Source organism: Pangasianodon hypophthalmus, chromosome 1, assembly GCF_027358585.1.
Source record: "Pangasianodon hypophthalmus isolate fPanHyp1 chromosome 1, fPanHyp1.pri, whole genome shotgun sequence".
Taxonomy (NCBI): domain Eukaryota; kingdom Metazoa; phylum Chordata; class Actinopteri; order Siluriformes; family Pangasiidae; genus Pangasianodon; species Pangasianodon hypophthalmus.
In genome coordinates this window covers 24,695,619-24,715,152 of record NC_069710.1, presented here as the reverse complement: position 1 = coordinate 24,715,152, position 19,534 = coordinate 24,695,619, and the positions used below count along the sequence as shown (strand labels likewise).

The 19,534-nt window shown below is 38.9% G+C and overlaps 1 protein-coding gene across 2 annotated transcripts; it reads left to right on the top strand.

Moving 5' to 3' along the window:
* The first annotated feature begins 85 nt into the window (after nucleotides 1-85).
* si:dkeyp-77h1.4 (uncharacterized) lies at nucleotides 86-18,849 on the top strand. 2 transcript variants are annotated; one of them, XM_026940057.3, is made up of 10 exons: nucleotides 457-887; nucleotides 3,381-3,532; nucleotides 8,110-8,162; nucleotides 8,812-8,832; nucleotides 8,941-9,210; nucleotides 10,331-10,627; nucleotides 11,570-11,866; nucleotides 13,168-13,346; nucleotides 14,557-14,658; nucleotides 14,768-18,849. In XM_026940057.3, exons 3-10 carry the CDS (start codon nucleotides 8,117-8,119, stop codon nucleotides 15,710-15,712), a joined length of 2,157 nt encoding a protein of 718 aa, XP_026795858.3. In that variant the 5' UTR covers nucleotides 457-887; nucleotides 3,381-3,532; nucleotides 8,110-8,116; the 3' UTR covers nucleotides 15,713-18,849. The 2 variants fall into 2 exon arrangements, with proteins under 2 accessions (XP_026795855.3, XP_026795858.3); XM_026940054.3 differs by lacking the exons at nucleotides 457-887; nucleotides 3,381-3,532 and adding an exon at nucleotides 86-440.
* Nucleotides 18,850-19,534: the final 685 nt, after the last annotated feature.

Below are 19,534 nucleotides of genomic sequence, written 5' to 3'. Positions count from 1 at the left end.
TGCTAGTCAAAGTGAGACATTTACCTACACAGCAGTCAGTGGAGTGAAAAAAAACAACATACCACCACAATCGATTACCGAATCCGGTAAAGTCATCCGGTGGTGTGTGTGTGTTTATTTATGAGAAAGTCGTCTACATTAAGTGCACAGTAGTGCTGTGGGGCGGGGAATCCGGGATTTTCCGACCTTGCGCGAGCTTCTCCGAGCAGGCGCGACGCGTGCCGAACGTCTCGCCAGTGTGAGTGAGTGAGTGCGCGCGCTCTCTTACTCCTCAAGTGGCTTTTCTCGTGGCGGGAGGCGGAGGAAAAAAGGGGGGAAAATAGAAGAAGGAGAAGACGCGAGAATAAACCGATTAGAGCAGGAAAATTACAGCGCGCCTCAGCTAGCGGCTCACCGGACACTGGCGCTTCAGTAATGCGGATCTACTTGCTGCAGACGCGGTAAGGAGAGGAGGGAAAAACGCCTTAGAAGCGGCTTCCTGGCCATGCGGCACGTGAGGGGTTAAATTCTGCAGCTTTTTCCCCGTTTGCACTGTGTGCTTGATTTCAAGGGCGACTTGGATGAATGTGATTTCGGGTTGAAATGAGTTTGGGTTGTTAGTTAGGTGGGCTTTTTGATTATTTTTTGAGTGTTTTTGCTTGGAGAGAGGCGGTGCAGATTAGCCGCTGCTGAGAGGCGCTTAATAACGCAGAGCAAAACCGCCCCGTCAGCACCAAATCACACCAGTGTGGAGTGCGGCGGTATACAGCGCCATTCCTCTCAGTGCATAGCTTACTTAATAACCCGATTACCGCCTATAAACTATAAACATATCCGCTTTAAATAGCATCAGCGCCTGCATCAGAGCTAATTGCGGGAAATGTTGACAAGACCGGCGTGATGTTAATGTGAGATGATGATGATGATGATGAAGATGACGATGTTAATGATATTAATGATAATGATAATGATGTTAATGTGAGGTGTTAATGATATTAGTGATGATGGTGTTAATGTGAGGTGTTAATGATATTAGTGATGATGGTGTTAATGTGAGGTGTTAATGATATTAGTGATGATGGTGTTAATGTGAGGTGTTAATGATATTAATGATGATGGTGTTAATGTGAGGTGTTAATGATATTAATGATGATGGTGTTAATGTGAGATGTTAATGATATTAATGATGATGGTGTTAATGTGAGGTGTTAATGATATTAATGATGATGGTGTTAATGTGAGGTGTTAATGATATTAATGATGATGGTGTTAATGTGAGATGTTAATGATATTAATGATGATGGTGTTAATGTGAGGTGTTAATGATATTAATGATGATGGTGTTAATGTGAGGTGTTAATGATATTAATGATGATGGTGTTAATGTGAGGTTTTAATGATATTAATGATGATGTTAATGTGAGGTTTTAATGATATTAATGATGATGGTGTTAATGTGAGGTGTTAATGATATTAGTGATGATGGTGTTAATGTGAGGTGTTAATGATATTAATGATGATGATGTGTGATGTTAATGATGATGATGGTGTTGGAGTGAGAAGTGAGATCTTAATGATATTAATGATGATGTTGGTGTGAGATGTTAATGATATTGATGAAGATGATGCTGATGTTGGTGTGAGATGGTAATGATGTTAATGATGATGTTGATGATGTTAATGTGAGATGCTGATGATATTAATGATGATGGGGTTGGTGTGAGATGTTGATGATGTTAATGATGTTGATGGTGTTGGTGTGAAATGCCGATGATGTTAATTTGAGATGTTGATGATGTTAATGATGTTGATGGTGTTGGTATGAGATGTTGATGATGTTAATGATGTTAATGATGTTGATGGTGTTGGTGTGAGATGTTGATGATGTTAATGATGTTAATGATGTTAATGATGTTAATGATGTTAATGGTGTTGGTGTGAGATGTTAATGATGTTGATGGTGTTGGTGTGAGATGTTGATGATGTTAATGATGTTGATGGTGTTGGTATGAGATGTTGATGATGTTAATGATGTTAATGATGTTGATGGTGTTGGTGTGAGATGTTGATGATGTTGATGATGTTGATGATGTTAATGATGTTAATGATGTTGATGGTGTTGGTATGAGATGTTGATGATGTTAATGATGTTAATGATGTTGATGGTGTTGGTGTGAGATGTTAATGATGTTGATGGTGTTGGTGTGAGATGTTGATGATGTTAATGATGTTGATGGTGTTGGTATGAGATGTTGATGATGTTAATGATGTTGATAGTGTTGGTGTGAGATGTGCTCTGATCAGTGCCGGTTATTTTCTTCTCGCCATGTAGGCGAACTCTCATTCATTTCTCTCTCATTGTGTCACTGTGTAGAAATGTGTAGGAATGGCAAATATTTCTAGGATGAGGAGGAGAAATTGTTCTTGTTGTGGTGAAAAAGAAACACCTCGCCTGCGCAGTTGGAGAGAGAGAGCCAGAGACACATGTGACACAGCACATGACTGCAGATTAGCTGTAAGAATAGACGATGGATATTACATATCTATCACACTGCTGCTTATACTGCGATGGCAATGTGCTTTGTATTATATCAGAGCTCATTGATATCATGCAGCATTTCAAACAGTGAGGTTTTGCTGGAATGGCTCGATTCAGCAGTATACTCACAGGCTCCACCCACAGGCCTCATTTGCATATCGTAGACTTCTGATATATCAGTATCGCTATAGCGATTAAGAAGCGATATATCAGGCTGCTTGTCCATGATGACGTCAGAGAGTCAATAAAAGCTCTGCAGCGACAGGCCAGCTATTACAGCGGTCACATTCAAGCGAAACCGCAGAGAAATCACTGCCATAGGCATGAAAGTGCACTTCCTCTTAATCTTCATTTGGAAATGGGCCTGCTGTTCTCTTTGTATGCATTCAGGATTTCCTTGGGCTTTGTGTTTCAGAAGTGCTTATAGAGCAGTGCACACTGCATATGTGTGAGTCCTTCTGGGTGGAGGGTGTCATCATGCCGTTAGCATATTATGGGATGTTGGAGGGTTATGTAAGGGGAAGTCTTATGGGGTGGACAGGTGGAAAGGGAGGTAGGGGGGGGAATCATTCAGGAAGGAAATAGAATTAGACAGAAGGGATACGAAAAATCATATCAGTGCATGTTTGTGAACTAGAGATCAAGAAAGTGCACGAGTATGTTGCTTTTCTTGTCTACATACCCGAGTACATTCGAAGAGGATTTGATGTCTGAAAGTCTAAAACAGAATTATATCATGGTATCATATGGCTTCTAGACTTGGCTGCATGCCATTCGGTCTGACTCACTCTCACTCACTCTCTGGAAACACACTTTAATGACATTAGGCATGAAGCATGGGTCTGGCTTTTTGTGTGTGCAGCCTGGCAAGGAGTGAAAAAACTATAAAAAGGAAACGAGTGTGACTCCCAGTGCAGCTGATGCTGCTACCACAGGCAGTTCTTGATCAGACTGTGGTCAGGTTGTCCTTTGCTATCTGTCACCTTGTATAGCCTTATTCCGGGAAAATAACAAGTAAGTATACTCATGTTAAGCTGCAAATATTCCATGAATATTTGTAGGCATGCAGAGATACATGGCACATCATACATGGCACCTAGAAAAAAAGCTGAAACATTTCTGCAGTTAATAAACATTATTAGTCTACCACTTGGGAAGCAGCAAATCCTTTGCAGGTTTTCTGTGTATTTTTTTATTGCCATATGGTTGAACCAAGTACCTCGTTCATTAGTGTTTTCTTATTACAAAACCCCAACAAACACAGAATTAAACTGATATTCAACTCTTGTGGTGCAGTTTTGCCTTTCTTTTGTACACTCTTGTTTTTACAGACCTGTTTGAGGGTTGCAGAATACCCAAGACCTGTTTTTCTTATGAGGCAACAGACTTACCAGATAGATTTAATAGTAAAGCAGAACACAAATGTTGTATGATCTTAAGTGTGTAACTCTGACGCCACAGTTCAACAGAAGTTTTAAATGCTTTTTTTCCCCTTAAGGAGCATATTACAGAACTTAATACCCAGGTGAACTGTTAGCCTACCTTCAAAAATGTGCCAGAATAAAATGCTAAATAAATGCTGCACTTACACCTCAGTGGTCTGGAAGATAGGAGAGGGAGATGTGATATCCTCTTCTTCATTTTTCCATTACTCTATGACTGGAAGAGCAGCAGATTAATAGTAGAGAGATCATGATACTGAAGAAGATGCAGTCAACTTTATTGGGATGGAAACAAGCCAAAATTAATATATAAAATTAACTAATAATTGAAAAAAATAGTTTGAGCATTAGTATGGGCATTTTAACGTCAATGAATGAATAAATGTTGAGGGTACTTGGACCCTCCTCCATGCAGAACATTTCATGCACCTTTATATGGTTAGGTTTGTGCATATGGACTTCTCCCTTCAATTCACGTTTCAGGTGAGTTTAGTTCCGGAGACTGAGAAGCTCATTACAAAAACAGTGATTTTGTGTTTCACAGTCATTTCTGTGCTGATTTAAATATATTTCTAGTGTCATTATTTTTTTGAAAGACCCATTTATTACAGCCAAGCTGTAACCTTCTGGCAGAGGCAACCTGGCGCTGAACTAAAATATCTTGGTACTTAGGGGAATTCATGACAGTCTTCACAAGAGCCCCTGAACAATATCAAGTGTTTTTGTTTTTTTCCTTTTATGCAGTCCTCATTTTGAGAGTACTGCATTATAAGCTTGCACAATATGGACAAAATACTATATTGCGATTGTATTGCTTCATACAGAATATTAAAACACATTAATGAACCATTGATTATCATTTGAAGACATAAAAGTGCACATCATTATGTACCACTTTCAGTGTCATCTGTGAAAAGATTGTTTTTGTGCCCTAAAGAAGGACTTGGAAGTTGATAGTGTGTAAGGCTGATGTGTAAGAAAAGCATAATCCAGTCTCCAGATGATATATGGGCTGATTTATATTAATCCCTGAAGCTCAGGGCTGCAGAAGCATCCTCAAGAACATAACCTCCTTCTTCAGCACAACCTACACCATTTCTCATAAACCTTTCTATGTACTGTATGTTTTACTGGATCTGCCTTATGCGTCTCCATCTATCAACCTGTTCATCTGAAATCCAATAAACGCAAGTCAGAGGCAGGCAATACTTCATGTAGCGGAATGGATTTCCATGTAATGCTTCAGCTGTCAAACCACACCCTAATCCTTTTCTGGCACTCTTGCTGACTGAATTCCTACATTTTTAATCCTTCTCCTCTTTTATTGCCTTCTCATCTAGCTACCTTGTATTGGTTCTGTACCATTTCACCCTGCTCCACACCCCTTTTTTTTTTAGCTCAGTGGTAAAGATTCTGTATTATTAACAAGAAGGTTATAAGCTAAAAGTCCCAGGAGAGCCACTGGTGGACCCTTGAGCAAAATTCTTAAACCTCAGCTACTCATGGTTGAGTTTCCCCAAAAGCATCATACCCCATAGATAACTGTCAAATGGTAAAGTGAGCATCACATTGAACACTGTTCCCAGTTAAGATGTTCTTAACTTTGCAGTGCTTTTGAGAAACTCAGCCCAGTTCTTTGCTTGGATTAGATTCTGTCTCACTTTTACATCACGTTTGATTAAGGTATTAGCTAAATTAATCAATTAGTGAATGATTCCCATTTATTTAGTCTATTACATTTGCCGTTTCTGCTCTCTCCCCTACCTTTGCTTATAGCTATATCATGACCTTACTGTATCCTCAGTCAATCATCACGTCTTTCTCAGTAATAACAGACTCTGTCAAAGTGCTTGTGATTGGTAAATGAATTCTCAGACCAGTCTCTGACCCCAGAGGTTTGATATTTGCCTCATATCCACATGCTTGACATTTATAGGAGACTCTCTTCTATTCAGAGTTGTTTCCTGTCTTATGCCGAGGATGACGTTGTAGATGCTTATGTAGGCGCAAATGACGCTCCAATTGAACAATCTGAGTTTTTGGATGACTATGTAATAAAACAAATGCTGACTTTGTTACTTTTGCTTAAATAACAAAATCATTAGCGTTTGTCCTCTGCCACACAAATAGCTTTGCCAAATTTAGTAACTTTTTTTTTTTTTTTTTTTTGTAAAACATGATTAAAAAACTTGATTAACATTTTCAAACATCAAATACAATAGTAAATACAGTAATATTTCCATTATCCTGTTGCTCAAATTATAGATGGTTATTTAGATTCTGCCTTTATATGATTTGGGATTTTGTAAGGGGTTAAAACCTAATCTTATAAGCTATAGATCAGACCAGAGATAGATATACTGTAGATAGAAGATATTCACCAAATTCCAGTCTGAGAGTTAAAGATAGATGTTTTAAAAGGAGTATGAGACTAGAATGTGGATGCTTTATAGAAGCTGTTGAAATTTTGGACATTTGCCTTCGTTTTTTTTTCCTGCATAGCCTGTGTGTTTAAGGCATTTTAAGGCAAGGCAGTGGTGCAGTATCAGAATAAAACAACACTGCTGTTGTTGATATAATCAAATCTGACAAAATGAATAAGTTGCATTTTTTTCTTTTGTGTATTGGTATCTATATTCTATGTAGCAGTAAAACTGCTAGAGGAGTTGTGCAGGTTAATATGATTTGATATGATATAGTATAATATGCAGTCTAAAACTATGTAATTTAACACCAAGCTGTGTATTTTAAATTCAGGACAGTACAGAATTATATAAGCAAATACTATACATTTTCTCTAGGTTTTCAATACATTTGTACTTTTAAAGTTTATAAATGATATAAAGATTACACCCAAACAACTTTATACCTATGCAACTTTAATAAACAAAATAAATACATTGCATACATTCAGATAGGGTATAATGTTTAATTTTTTCTGCCAGTCGTTCAGTAAATAAATTATGCAATTTTACTTCATTTCAGTTTTACTTGACATATCACTTTTCCAATAGCTGCACACAAAGCAGCTTTGCAGAAATATAGATTTATATTTAGATCCCTAATGAGCAAACCAGAGGCAACTGTGGTGATGAAAAACTCTCTGAGATGACATGAGGAAGAAACCTTTGAGGAACCAGACTCAAAAGGGAATCCATCCATTTCTGTATAAAAACAGATAGAGCGATTATAAACCATTACTCCTCCACAGTAGTATACTATGAAGTCAAACAGTACTGAGAATAATATGTTTTGGGAAGTGCAGTCTTTAGAGTATCCATGTGAGACCCTCCACAGCAGCAGAGGTTGAGTCAGGATCCGACACCAAAATCACATTAGGTAGAAGGAATATGTGTATAGCTCAGCAGAGAGAGAATAGATTATTAGGTATGCTTTTCAATCAATGCCCTATTGTTAGAGCGCTCTATCACAGGTATTTGTTATGGATCAGACCCACACATTATTCATTTTTATTTTAACGTTTATCTCCGACAGGCTCTACGTACGATCTGATTGTCATTCCACAGCAAAACTAAAACTTTCTCAGTATTGTCCTGCTGGTGTCCTGATGTTACCCAATGTATTTTTAGACCCTTGATGAGTTTAGACAATTTCCACACATTTACTCAGAGGATTTCAGTACACTGCATATCTGCATTAGAAAAAGTAATGCACCATGCTACATAGACAAGAAAGTGGGAAAGCAGGCAAACTCATTGTTAATATCAAACAGCATTAAAATCAAACTGACAAATCGACTGAGAGCAAATTCATTATTCTTCATTAATCTCTGTGTCCTACACAGATGGACAAATCAATGGACAACCTTAGATCAGCAATAAACGTAGCAAGGCCTGGACTCCCATGATTCCGAACATGCACTATTGAGTTTTTTAATGAGCTAAATCAGCAACACTGCCCTAAGCAACCATTACTGCTCTCAGTAATTACATGAATGGAACAAATTAGCTGTCTGATCCAATGCAAAAGGTTGAAAAAAGAGAACAAACCTTCACCAGTGTACATTTATCAAAGAATGTGTTAACTGAATCCCTTATCTGGCAGGTGTAGTAGCTGGATACTAATATGACTGTTCTCTTTCCATGATTAAGATTAAATTACTCTTTAATCTTCCGTCCCTCTGCTCAGATCCAACATGGAGAGCCTGAGAGTCGTGGGCTTCAGCATGCTGCTGTGTGTGGGTAAGAAATGCATGATTATTGTTTATGATAGCAAAATAATCTATCTTTAGCCATATTTAATGCTACATACATTAGGAGTCAAAAGTTTGGCCACAGTGGATTGAATATATATTTTTAATTTTTACAGATATTTTGATAAATTCTTATGGTTAAAGTTTTTTATAAGACAGATGTAAATAGTGGTGTTAATGCTGATGACTCTGAATGCCGTTTTAAACTCAGTTTTTACTTTTAATTAAATTGTTTCAAAAGACAAAGACAAACAGTTTTTATTTAGAACTGAGGAGAAGCAGCTAACATATGCTCAGCATATTTATGAACTTTAAGCAAAGTCTCCTTGATGAATCTGTCTCACAAAGCTGATTGAGAAAATGGCAAGATGTGGAAAGATTTATTAGAAATCCTGTTAATAATTAAAAATACAAAGTATTTTTTGATTTGTTAAACACTTTAGTTACATTCTATGTGTGTTATTTCATAGTGTTAATGTCTTCACTGTTATTCTAAATAGTAGACAATAATAAAAATGAAGAAAACCTTTCTATGATCAGGTTTGTTTAAACGTTTGATTGATAATGTCATAATGTAATTAAATGAGTGACTTATGTCAGACTTGAGGATTAACTTATTCACTTACCTCACTTTTCAGCTTTCTCTGAGACTCTGAATGGTAAGATTTCTGACCATGCAAAAAATAATAAATGTTTTAAATGATAAATGAAATTACTACAATCCTCACTGTAATATGTCAATCTCGATGTACTTTGGTCTTTCTTAGTGAAAGATGAGGTGGTGTTCTCGGGCGAGGATTATCATATCTTGCTGCCAGCGGGCAGTGCTCAGGTGATCTTCAAGCCCAGGATTGGTCCAGCAGGCCGAGGGCTGGAGATGATGAAGGAAGGGAATGTGGTAAGCCCACGGGTCAAAGTGAACCAGGCTCTGAGTCACCTCATTCTGGAGAATGTTGGAGAAAGCGATGAGGGACTGTACATCATCAAATCTGAGAAAAACCCCGAGGACATCAAGCAGCTCAATCTCATCGTCAGAGGTGACACTCAGCTCGGCTTAATCAAGTTCTTTCACTGACTCACAATGGATGCTCTATTGAGCCATCTCTTTTGATTTGTAGCACTACCTTTTGTGGAAAAAAAATATTTAAAAACATCCAATATACAGTATCTAATAATAATTAGCAATGTAAGAACTATTTTTAAGGAAAAAAACTGTTTCATATAGAATGGATGGGACATGATGGGAGCTAAAATCAACTTTTAATGTATTTGTTTCACTCTGATTACAATAACCAGAACATATTGGAGAGTGTGATACAGTCTTTTTTTATTGTGCAGGTTTTTTTTTAATAGACCATTTTTGGGCATTTTGTTTAGCTAAATAAATTATGATTTTTTAAAAGGTGATACCTCATTGTTCTCATGTAAGGGTCTCACAAGCATATGTGCACAAAGTAATTGGAACAAAAAGTAATTTTAAAAATTATACAGTACTGTGCAAAAGTCTTAGGTACCCTCATTCTTTTAATACAACTTTTGTCTTAGATGGTTATTTTTTGGCTTCTTGATTATTGAGAGAGAGAAAAAAAAGATTTTCAAACATTACTTTTCAAACAAAAAAATTAAATGGTACAGAAAAATGTTTGTACGTCAATAAAGTCAAGAAAGTAACATATTGCATAATAGACCACATAAAAGCAAGTGAAACAGTCAAAGTCTCCAGGAGAACTGTTGCTTTACATATTTACATTACGTACGGTTTACAGACCTTTGCCCAGTACTGTATTTTTATTAGAGAAAAAAAACTATTTTCAGTCTGAATAAAAAATTTGACATGGATTATTTTTATCCAAACACGAAGGGATAGTGTAGCAAAAAAGTATTGTGTCCATGAATTGTAGCCTGCTACACAATTGTACTACGTCTTATGTACAGTGTGTTGTAGTCACACAGAAACAAATACAGCATGAGCCCTGAATAGTTTCATTATTACAGGGTGCATGTAGTTAACAACATGGGGGTGTAATGATGCAGAAGCTAATTGCAGCTCTGTCAAACCACCCTTGGTGCTTTCCGTTTTTCTTTTTGCCTCTCTGCATCTCTCTTCCTCTCATTCTCACTCTGTCCTAAAAATCTTCTCTCTTCTTCTCTCTTCAGATTGCACAATGGAGATGAATGTGTTATATGGAGGCGACTTCCAGGTTTCGCTGCTTGGTGTCTCTACCCCTGTAGGCGTGGACTTTCGTCCCAGTGCCGTGGAGGCCAATCAAACGTCTCATCCCCCAATAGAGCTACTGACACCTGATGGAAGTTTACGTGAGGGTTATGAGGACCGCCTCAGCAGTACTGAGCAGCGCCTCGTCCTGAAAGCTGTGACTGGGACTGATGAAGGCAGCTACACCATCACTGAAGCCAATGGGAAAGTGAGCAAGAAGATCTGCCTTAATGTGAAAGGTGAGAAAAAGAAGATGGTGGAAAGTAAACCTTGTAGTATGTCTGAATAAATATAGTTTGTCTTGGATTGTGCCAGCATGTATAAAAAAAAGGACTACTGTGCCTGAGAAAATTTGAAAGAAGCCTATAAATATTTTCTTGATCATTAACATAAGTACAAGTGTGTACACGGAAAGGGTTGTCTGTGCTGATAGGCTCACAGGTTAACTTAAACACACTACACTGCACAACAGTCTGAAAATGGTGACTAGGTCTTGAGAGTTGGAATAGTTGCCAAGATTCCTGCAAATGTGGTTAATGCAGCTTGGCTTTTTTCAGAGACACTTAATGGACATAATAAGGGCTCAGAATGCTTGGCTGACTTAATCCTTGGCGCTTAAGTACCCATTATCATGGGTATAACGATCATATAATATTAATAGTGCCCAATTTCAGTTTGAAGTTGTATTACTGTACATGTCCTTTCGTCTTTTTAGAGGGAAAGTCAGAGACAGAACTCGGGGGGATGCAGCAATGCGAGAATTGATTCTGGGTTTTATAGCACTGCCAATGAGAAGGTAGGACGAATGTGAAAATGACAGAAGATGTGGCACAAGGGAGGCAGACAGGATTTAAAGATGGGTGTATGGATGGGAACAGAGGGATGTGATCTCTTGGAACAGTGCATCCATTTGAAGAAGGAAGGACAGAAGCAACAATGTATGTCCGCAGTAAGATATTGAACAATGGAGTGAACTGTTTAGAATTGTTTAGAATCACTCCTATCCTGACTGCACTATCCGTCTAATAAAATATTCATGATCTCTCTTCCTTTCCTCCACTTCGTTCTCACTCTCTTACTCTTTGTTCACCAATGTCTCTGGCCTGTGATATCATTGTAACGATTGAAGAATGATAATGTGATGTTAGGAATTTCTTTCTTTCTTTCTTCTGACATTGCAGAGTATCAAAAGTTTGTCACAGTGCCATATGGAGGCACGTTTAAGCTGAATCTACACTTGAACAGTTCCTCTGCACGTCTGATCTACTCACCCGACTCCAGCGGATCTAACAACCTCAACTGGGTGATTATGGAGAGGGGTGAGCTGAGCCTGCCTCCTGAGCGCAACCTGGAAGGCCGATTCTCCATGGAGGACTCGGTGTGTATCCTGGAGCAGGTGACGGCCAGTGACGCAGGACTGTATCAGGTCACTGATCTACAGGGCTTCCTCGTGTCCAAATTCTACTTGGGGGTGGAACGTAAGGAAACAAGAGAACTTAATCTTACTTTAAATATATGATATGTTATTTTATATATGGCCAAAAGTTTGTGGACACCTGACCATCACACCCATATGTGCTTGCTGAACATCCCATTCCAGATTTAGTCCCCCTTTGCTGTTATAATAACCTCAGCTCTTCTATGAAGGCTTTCCACTAGATTTTGGAGTGTGGCTGCAGGGATTTGTGTTCATTCAGCCACAAGAGCATTAGTGAAGTAGGGTGACTACTGATGTAGGGTGCGGAAGTCTGGGGTGCAGTCAGTGTTCCAGTTCATCCCAAAGGTGTACAGTGGGGTTGAGTTCAGGGCTCTGTGCAGGCCACTCAAGTTTTTCCACTCCAACTTTGGCAAACCCTGACTTTATGGACCTCACACTGTGCACAGGGGCATTGTCACGGGCTCAGCCTTTTAGTTCCATTGAAGGGAAATTCTAATTGCATTGCAAATGAAGACTTCATTTGCTGTTAAAAGGGTAAACCAACATGAAGACTATTGAGCTGCATATGGGAGAAGAGCAAGCAATTTCAAAGCTGAGAAAAGAGGGACAATAAATCAGAGCCATTGCACAAGCATTGGGCATAGCCAATACAACAATTTGGAATGTCTTGAAAAAAAGAAAGAAACCACTGGTGTACTAACAACCAGACATCGAACTGGTCGGCCAAGGAAAACAACAACAGTTGATGACAGAAACATTGTAATAGCTGAGAAAAAAACCCCAAAAACAGCAGTCTGTGACATCACTAACAACCTCCACAGGGCAGGGGTGAAGGTATCACAATCCACAGTTTGAAGAAGACTTAGAGAGCATAAATATAGAGTTCATACCACAAGATGCAAACCACTCATCAGCAGTAAGAATCAGAAGGCCAGATTGAAATTTGCAAAGAAATATAGAGATGAGCCATAAAAGTTCTGAAACCCCGGATGTTGGGAATAACACCATCTCATTCTGTTCAACTAAACATTATGCTATAACAGTATAAATGGACATATTATCTTCCAGTTTTGTCCTGATGATTGTGCACTTCATTCTCATTTAATACATTTTCAAGTCAGTATAAGTAGATTGAACAAATAATTTGTACTTTAAGGTAGTTTTGAATTCAGTTAGAGTCTGTAATGTGTGATGAAGTTCTTATATAGCCAGCAGATCTTTTGGTGGGTGTGGTTTTGAGTAGAAAACTGAAGAGAAAGACTGTGATTGTTTGGAAATGCAAAGCTTTTGTTTCTGTTACTAATGGAAAATTTCTCCTCCCTTTCTCTCTTGGTGTCTCAGCGTACAGGCTGCCTAATGTCTTTGTGGCAGTGATTTCTCTGGTGGCTTTGCTGGTAGTACTGCTGCTGGTGTGTTTGGTGTCATGTTTGGTTAAGGTGCGCAAAAGGGCAGCAAAAGCCCGAGCCATCGAGAAGATTGCAAAAAATGCTGGCAAAGAGGAAGGAGATGCCTTTAGACAGGTAACAAAACTACTATCAAACATGTAATCTAGACATTAAACATTCATATATAGCTATTAACTGAAAGCCCTTTATGACTCCAAGACTCGTATTAGACTTTTAGCCTTACTGACAAGAACATCCACAACTCGACTACGGAAGATAGTGACATCTAGTCGGTCAAGAGCCATATTAGTGCCTGAAGCTCAGTGTGTTAGGCAGTGGTGGGCTGTGCATTTTAGCTATAGGCCTTCAGTGTAGTCAACAGCACTAAGATCACATCATGTTGTACACCATCCTGCCTCTACAAGCAACTGCCCTAAAATAAAAAGAGGTCTTAAGAGCCATTCATGAAGTCAAAGTCATTTTATTTGTGCCAGAGACAATTGTACATTGAAATGCTTGTGATGAGGCTCTGTAAACTCACTAAGGCACAGAACAAATACAGAACAGTGACTATGAAAAATTTGTATTCCCCTGTAGCGCTATGTAGGAATGTGAAATGAAACATGACTCACCAATATTGACCCACCATATTCTCACCCAGTATGAGTCATCACTGCCAATTCCCACCAACTGCCTAGTTCTGCCCTATCGCTTGAGACGTATTAGCCAGGGAGGGTGAGGGTTAGAGCTTGTGCTTCGTCTCAGAAACATGGAGCCAGCCACCAAACTGCTGCTCATGCTATGTCACAGGCCAGCTGAACACTTAAAAGAAAGCGTTACCTGCCCTCTTCCAAATACATGATCAATTATGCTCTCTTGGACTCTTGGCCACTCGGGAGCCAACCAATTATTAACGGTAAATCCACAAACTGGCCTTCCTCTGCCAACACTTCGATATAATGATCGATATAATTTTGGATTTAATGGACACACACTATGGTTAATAGCTAACATCATTGACCTACTTTCTGAATCTCAAGGCTCATTTGTAAGTGTATTGATTATATGATTGTTGTGTGAACCGCATATTGATTTTCCCCTAATGAATGCAAGCTGCAAAAACCAAAGTTTTTAAGTATTTTTAATTTAAAGTGCTTACTCGATCACTAATAAAATATAAGCCCACCCACTGCATTTTGCTAAGAGTAAATCATCCCATTTTGACCTGATGTTATTAATATGGCAAGAAAATGCCAGAGTTGCGCACATCACTGAGAATTAAATTGTATTTGTACTGACACAAACGCTGTAGCTGTGATGAATGCAGCCCCATGTCTGTTTGCAGGTAGTGAAGGAAGCTTGCTCCCGTTACAATGACGAGGCTCCTGCTCTCTCACAAAAAGAAGATATTACAGAGAAATCCCAGAGCACTGAAATCAGCATTAAGGTTTGTACCATAAAGGCTAAGCCTAGAAATATTTCAAGATACTTACAGTATTTTTATGTGCATGCTATTTTCCATCATGTATTTATTGTCCATTATGTATAATGTTTAGGGTCTAGAAGTGTCTGCTAAGGACACAAGTATCCATGAAAAGAACTTGGAGACCAGTGACTCAGGAGTAGGCTTCACCACTGCTGGCCTTCCACTGGACAGTGATACTGAGGCACCGACAGTACCCATTACAGAAGCTGATTTCCTGAGCTCCTCTGTTGCTTCTGATGCCAAACCTACTGCCAAACAAGAGTCCAAACTCACTGTGTCTTCATCTCCCAGACTAGCAACAACCCCTGAGGCGAAGCCAGCATCTGAGACACCAGTGTCAGCAGCTCTGAAACCAGCACCATCTCCTGAACCCAAACTCTCTGTAACACCAACACAAGAAACAAAAATGACCATCTCACCCACTCCTGAGTCAAAACCGAGCTTGAGTCTGTCTCCAGACCCTAAGCCTGCAGTGACACCTGAGTTGAAACCAGCGGTTAGCCCTACTCCTAAATCCACACCAACCCTAGAAGTCAAACCAACGTCCACTTCTGAAGTCAAACCACCCCCAAGTCCTGAACCTCCAAAAGTGGTGACACCAACGCCTGACTCAAAACTAGCCGCCACTCCAACTAAAATGGCAGTCTCTCCAGCTTCTGATTTCACCTCAACCAAACCTGATGCCACACCATCTGCTGTGAGTCCATCACCAGCAGATACTATGGCAACTACTGACACCAAGCCTGCCCTCTCTCCAACTCCAGAACCCAAACCAGCTCTCTCACCAACTCCTGATGCAAAACCAACCACCAATGGTACCCTTGAGTCCACACCAGATATAGGATCTTCTGAGTCAAATGCAATCCCTGCAAAAACCCCAGAGACTGATAAAAGCTCCGTAAAAGTTCCTGAGGTCATCTCAACTGGGGGTCCAACTCCAGAGGCCAAGCAAGACTCGGCCTCCCCCAGCGATGGTGCTCCTCCATCAGGAGTGGAGGAAACTTCCACCACCTGAGGTCCAAACCACTGCCTGATTACTGCTCCCTCCACATGTCTTTTAACACCGCTGACAATCGAGATCTAACAACAAGCAAAAACTCAACAACTTATTATGGAGGGCAACTTTAGTCTACTAAATCTCACTCTTAATGCATAACTAACACACACTGTAGATTTCCCTGATTAATTCCTATTTAATCACTTTGTAACACAGCTTCATAAACACAGAGATGTACCACTACAGGTACCATTACAGGTATTCCATTGACTGTTTATCTAATGCCGGCCGAGAAAGGCTGCCTCTTACATGCAAACAAGATGTACAGATGCAACATCCTTATGATACCTAAATATGATTCCACTGCATGCAAAAAGTCAAGAGAATGAACTAACTTCAATTAATCTTTGATGTATTTGGAGATTGTGGTAGTGAACTGGGTGACGGTGACCATAGACCCAAAAGAACACTCTTCTTCTCGTTCATACCCAAGAGACATTGGCTCCATATGTTTCTTTTTAAGCATTAAAGAATAACGTCCACATCAATTGAAATATCAACATTAAAAATCAGAAAATACTATTGAAGGTTAAAAAGTATACTGATCTAAAAATGTTTACTGAGCTGAAAAAAAGTTTACTGGGACTTGGGATCTGATGCGGAACACCTAGAAATGCTTGACAATAACCAAAACCCGCAACATTACCTGGACCTTTTTGATGGAACTATTTTTGGAGTAATTCCACTGAAACCAAAAAAAATTTCCAGGCCACATTACAAATGCTAGACACCATTTTACTGGATCCTTCCTCCCAGTGTAAACACATGAGCAGAGCTTTCCAGCACAGGACTGACTTAAAAAGGTAATTGAACAAAACAGACTCTAATGTCATAACATTCCTTCCCTTCAAGTTATTTCTAGTGTTAAATACTTTCAGTAATATAGGCAAAAAAAAATATTTAGATTTAGATCTAACTGGCATGAGTCTGTTGCAGTATTTGTTTATGGCTGCCTATTCTTACTAGTTCTGAATTGTGTATTGTTTTATGAGGAACAGTAGAACGCTCTTGAATGGTCCCAGATACTTGTACTTGGTACTGGTCTTAATCTTGGACTTACTGGAATACAGGGAGCTGATCATAAATCGGTGCTTTTACTCCAGGAATCTTAGGGATGATTGATTGATTGATTGATTGATTTTCGAAAATCAAGTTTTACCATCAGCTGTCAGAATCAGTTTACAGAGATTTTGGGTGCCTCTTGTGGAATTGGAACACCACTGCCCTTTTGCAATAGTGTAGGAAAGGAAGCAGTTCTTTGTGACTTGTTTGAGTGGGATTTTCTTTGATTCAGATTGTAGCTCGTTTACATGACGTCGGGGTGTAACTACTGAAGGTCAGATTTTAGTACTGGGTAGATTTTGCTGATGCAGATGATTTCACTAATGCCTTTACCTCGTGTTGTAAATCATCTTAGAGACACTAAGAAGGCTAACTTTACTGTAGTGCACTGATGGAAAAAAGGTCTAGACTGAGTTTCTGATTAAAGCACAAAATTTGATCTTGATCTGAGGCTTTACTACATTTTTGAAGCCACAAATCTTAGGCTTTGCCAACACCCTCCTCCCTCACCATTATCTGAGAATGGCCTTGTTCTTTCTAAGCATTTTACACTTGTATCAGTATTACGAATTGAAATTTTAAAGCCATATGGTCTTATAGTGTAATATAAAATGACACATAATGTAAGTGTGTTTGTAAGTTACTTGTATTACCCACTCGTGATAATTAGACACCTTGAGTTTAAAAGTTCTATATGACTTTTTGGCTTTTTATCACTGAATATACTGTATGAGAAGTTTTACACCAAAATGTTGCCTCAATATCTTAAAATCACAAAATTATCAGATAGAATCTTATATTTATAAGGTCTCAAATGGTTCGCAAATGGCTCTGTAATAAGATTTCTGATATAGAATTAGTAGCTGTAGTTGCAGAGGGAATGTTAGCTACCAATATTACCAATATTAGCTAATAAATCATGCAGTCACTCTTGCTTTCACAGTCGCTCTCTCTAACCTAAGTGCTATAGGCAATGAGCCACTTTACTCCCCAAACAGCTGGTCTGTCATTTCAAGATCTATTTAAGCAATACCAAGTGCAAAGACTATGCACATTCACGCACATCAGTCATTAAGGCAGGAGCTCCTAAAACGGGTTCTGCAAGGCAATGACAAAGGATATGCACCATTTTTTGTGATGTCTTCACAAAAATGTACAATTATTAATATGAATTGGTGAGTTGCACATCTAATATATAAGCATGCTATTATAATATCCATAGTCCCTTTGTAATGATTTATTTAGATCCAGCAAATCTAATCAGATCCAGAATGCCTCATTCAAGTATAGTGGCCATGCATTTCACTGCGTTCTGTATAATTCATCAGGCAATCAAAAACGCACTATAAAAAAAGAAAAAAGAAAAAAAAAAAAAAAAAGTTGAAGTAATAAACAGTACATACAGTGGATATAAAAAGTCTACACACCCCTGATAAAATGGCAGATTTTTGAGATGTAACAAAATGAAATTAAGTCAGAACCTTTTTCACCTTTAGATGTTGCAATTCCACAATAAAAGTATCAGACACCCAGAAATGTTTTAGAGAAAAAAACAAAAAACTTCCAAAACCCAGCTTGCATAAGTGTGCAAGTGTCCTTTTATAATTGGGAATGTGCCAGTGTTCAGAATCAACCAATCACAATCAAACTCATGTTAAATACTATTTAGTTTACACCTGCCATCTATCAAAGTGACTGATTAACCCCAAATAAAGTACAGCTGTTAATATAGGATTTTGCTGACATCTTCTTGGTAACATCCAACTGGAAAAGCCATGGGCCGCAAAGAGCTTACAAAGCAGGTGCGGGATCTCAGTGTTGAAAAATATCAATCAGGAGAGGGTTACAAAAAAGTTTCCAAGGCATTGGATATTCCATGGAACACTGTAAAGACAATAATCAAGAAGTGGAGAAAATATGGCACGAGAGTGACATTACTGAAAACAGGACGTCCCTCTAATATTGATGAGAAGACAAAGAGAAAACTGGTCAGGGAGGCTTCCAAGAGGCCTACAGCAACATTAAAAGAATTGCAGCAATTTCTGGCAAGTACTGGTTGCTCCCTACATGTGACAACAATCACCCAAATTCTTCACATGTCTGGGCTACCGGGTAGGGTGGCAAGACGGAAGCCTTTTTTAACAGAAAAAATGCCATCCAGTCTCCCAACACAATGTGGAATATTGTGTTATGATCTGATGAGACCAAAGTTGAACCTTTTGGCCATAATACCAAAAGATATGTTTGGCACAAAAAAAAAAAAAAAACTACACATCACCAAAACACCATCCACACAGTGAAGCATGGAGGTGGCAGCATCATGCTTTGGGGCTGCGTTTCTTCAGCTGGAAGTTGGGGCTTTAATCAGGGTGCAGGGGTTAACGAATATCTCCAAATACCAGTCAAATTTGGTACGAATCCTTAAGCCTTCTCCTAAAACACTTAAGATGAAGAGGAATTTTACCTTTCAGCATGACAATGACCTGAAGCAAACCTCCAAATCAACAAAGGAATGACTTCACCAAAACAAGATCAAGGTTTTGGAATGGCCCAGCCAGAGTCCAGATCTAAACCCAATCAAAAATCTGTGGGGTGACCTGAAGAGGGCTGTGCACAGGAGATGCCCAGCCAATTTAACAGAATTGCGAAATATTGCTAAGTCAAGATGCGTCAAACTGATTGACACTTACCCAAGAAGATTGAATGCTGTGATAAAAT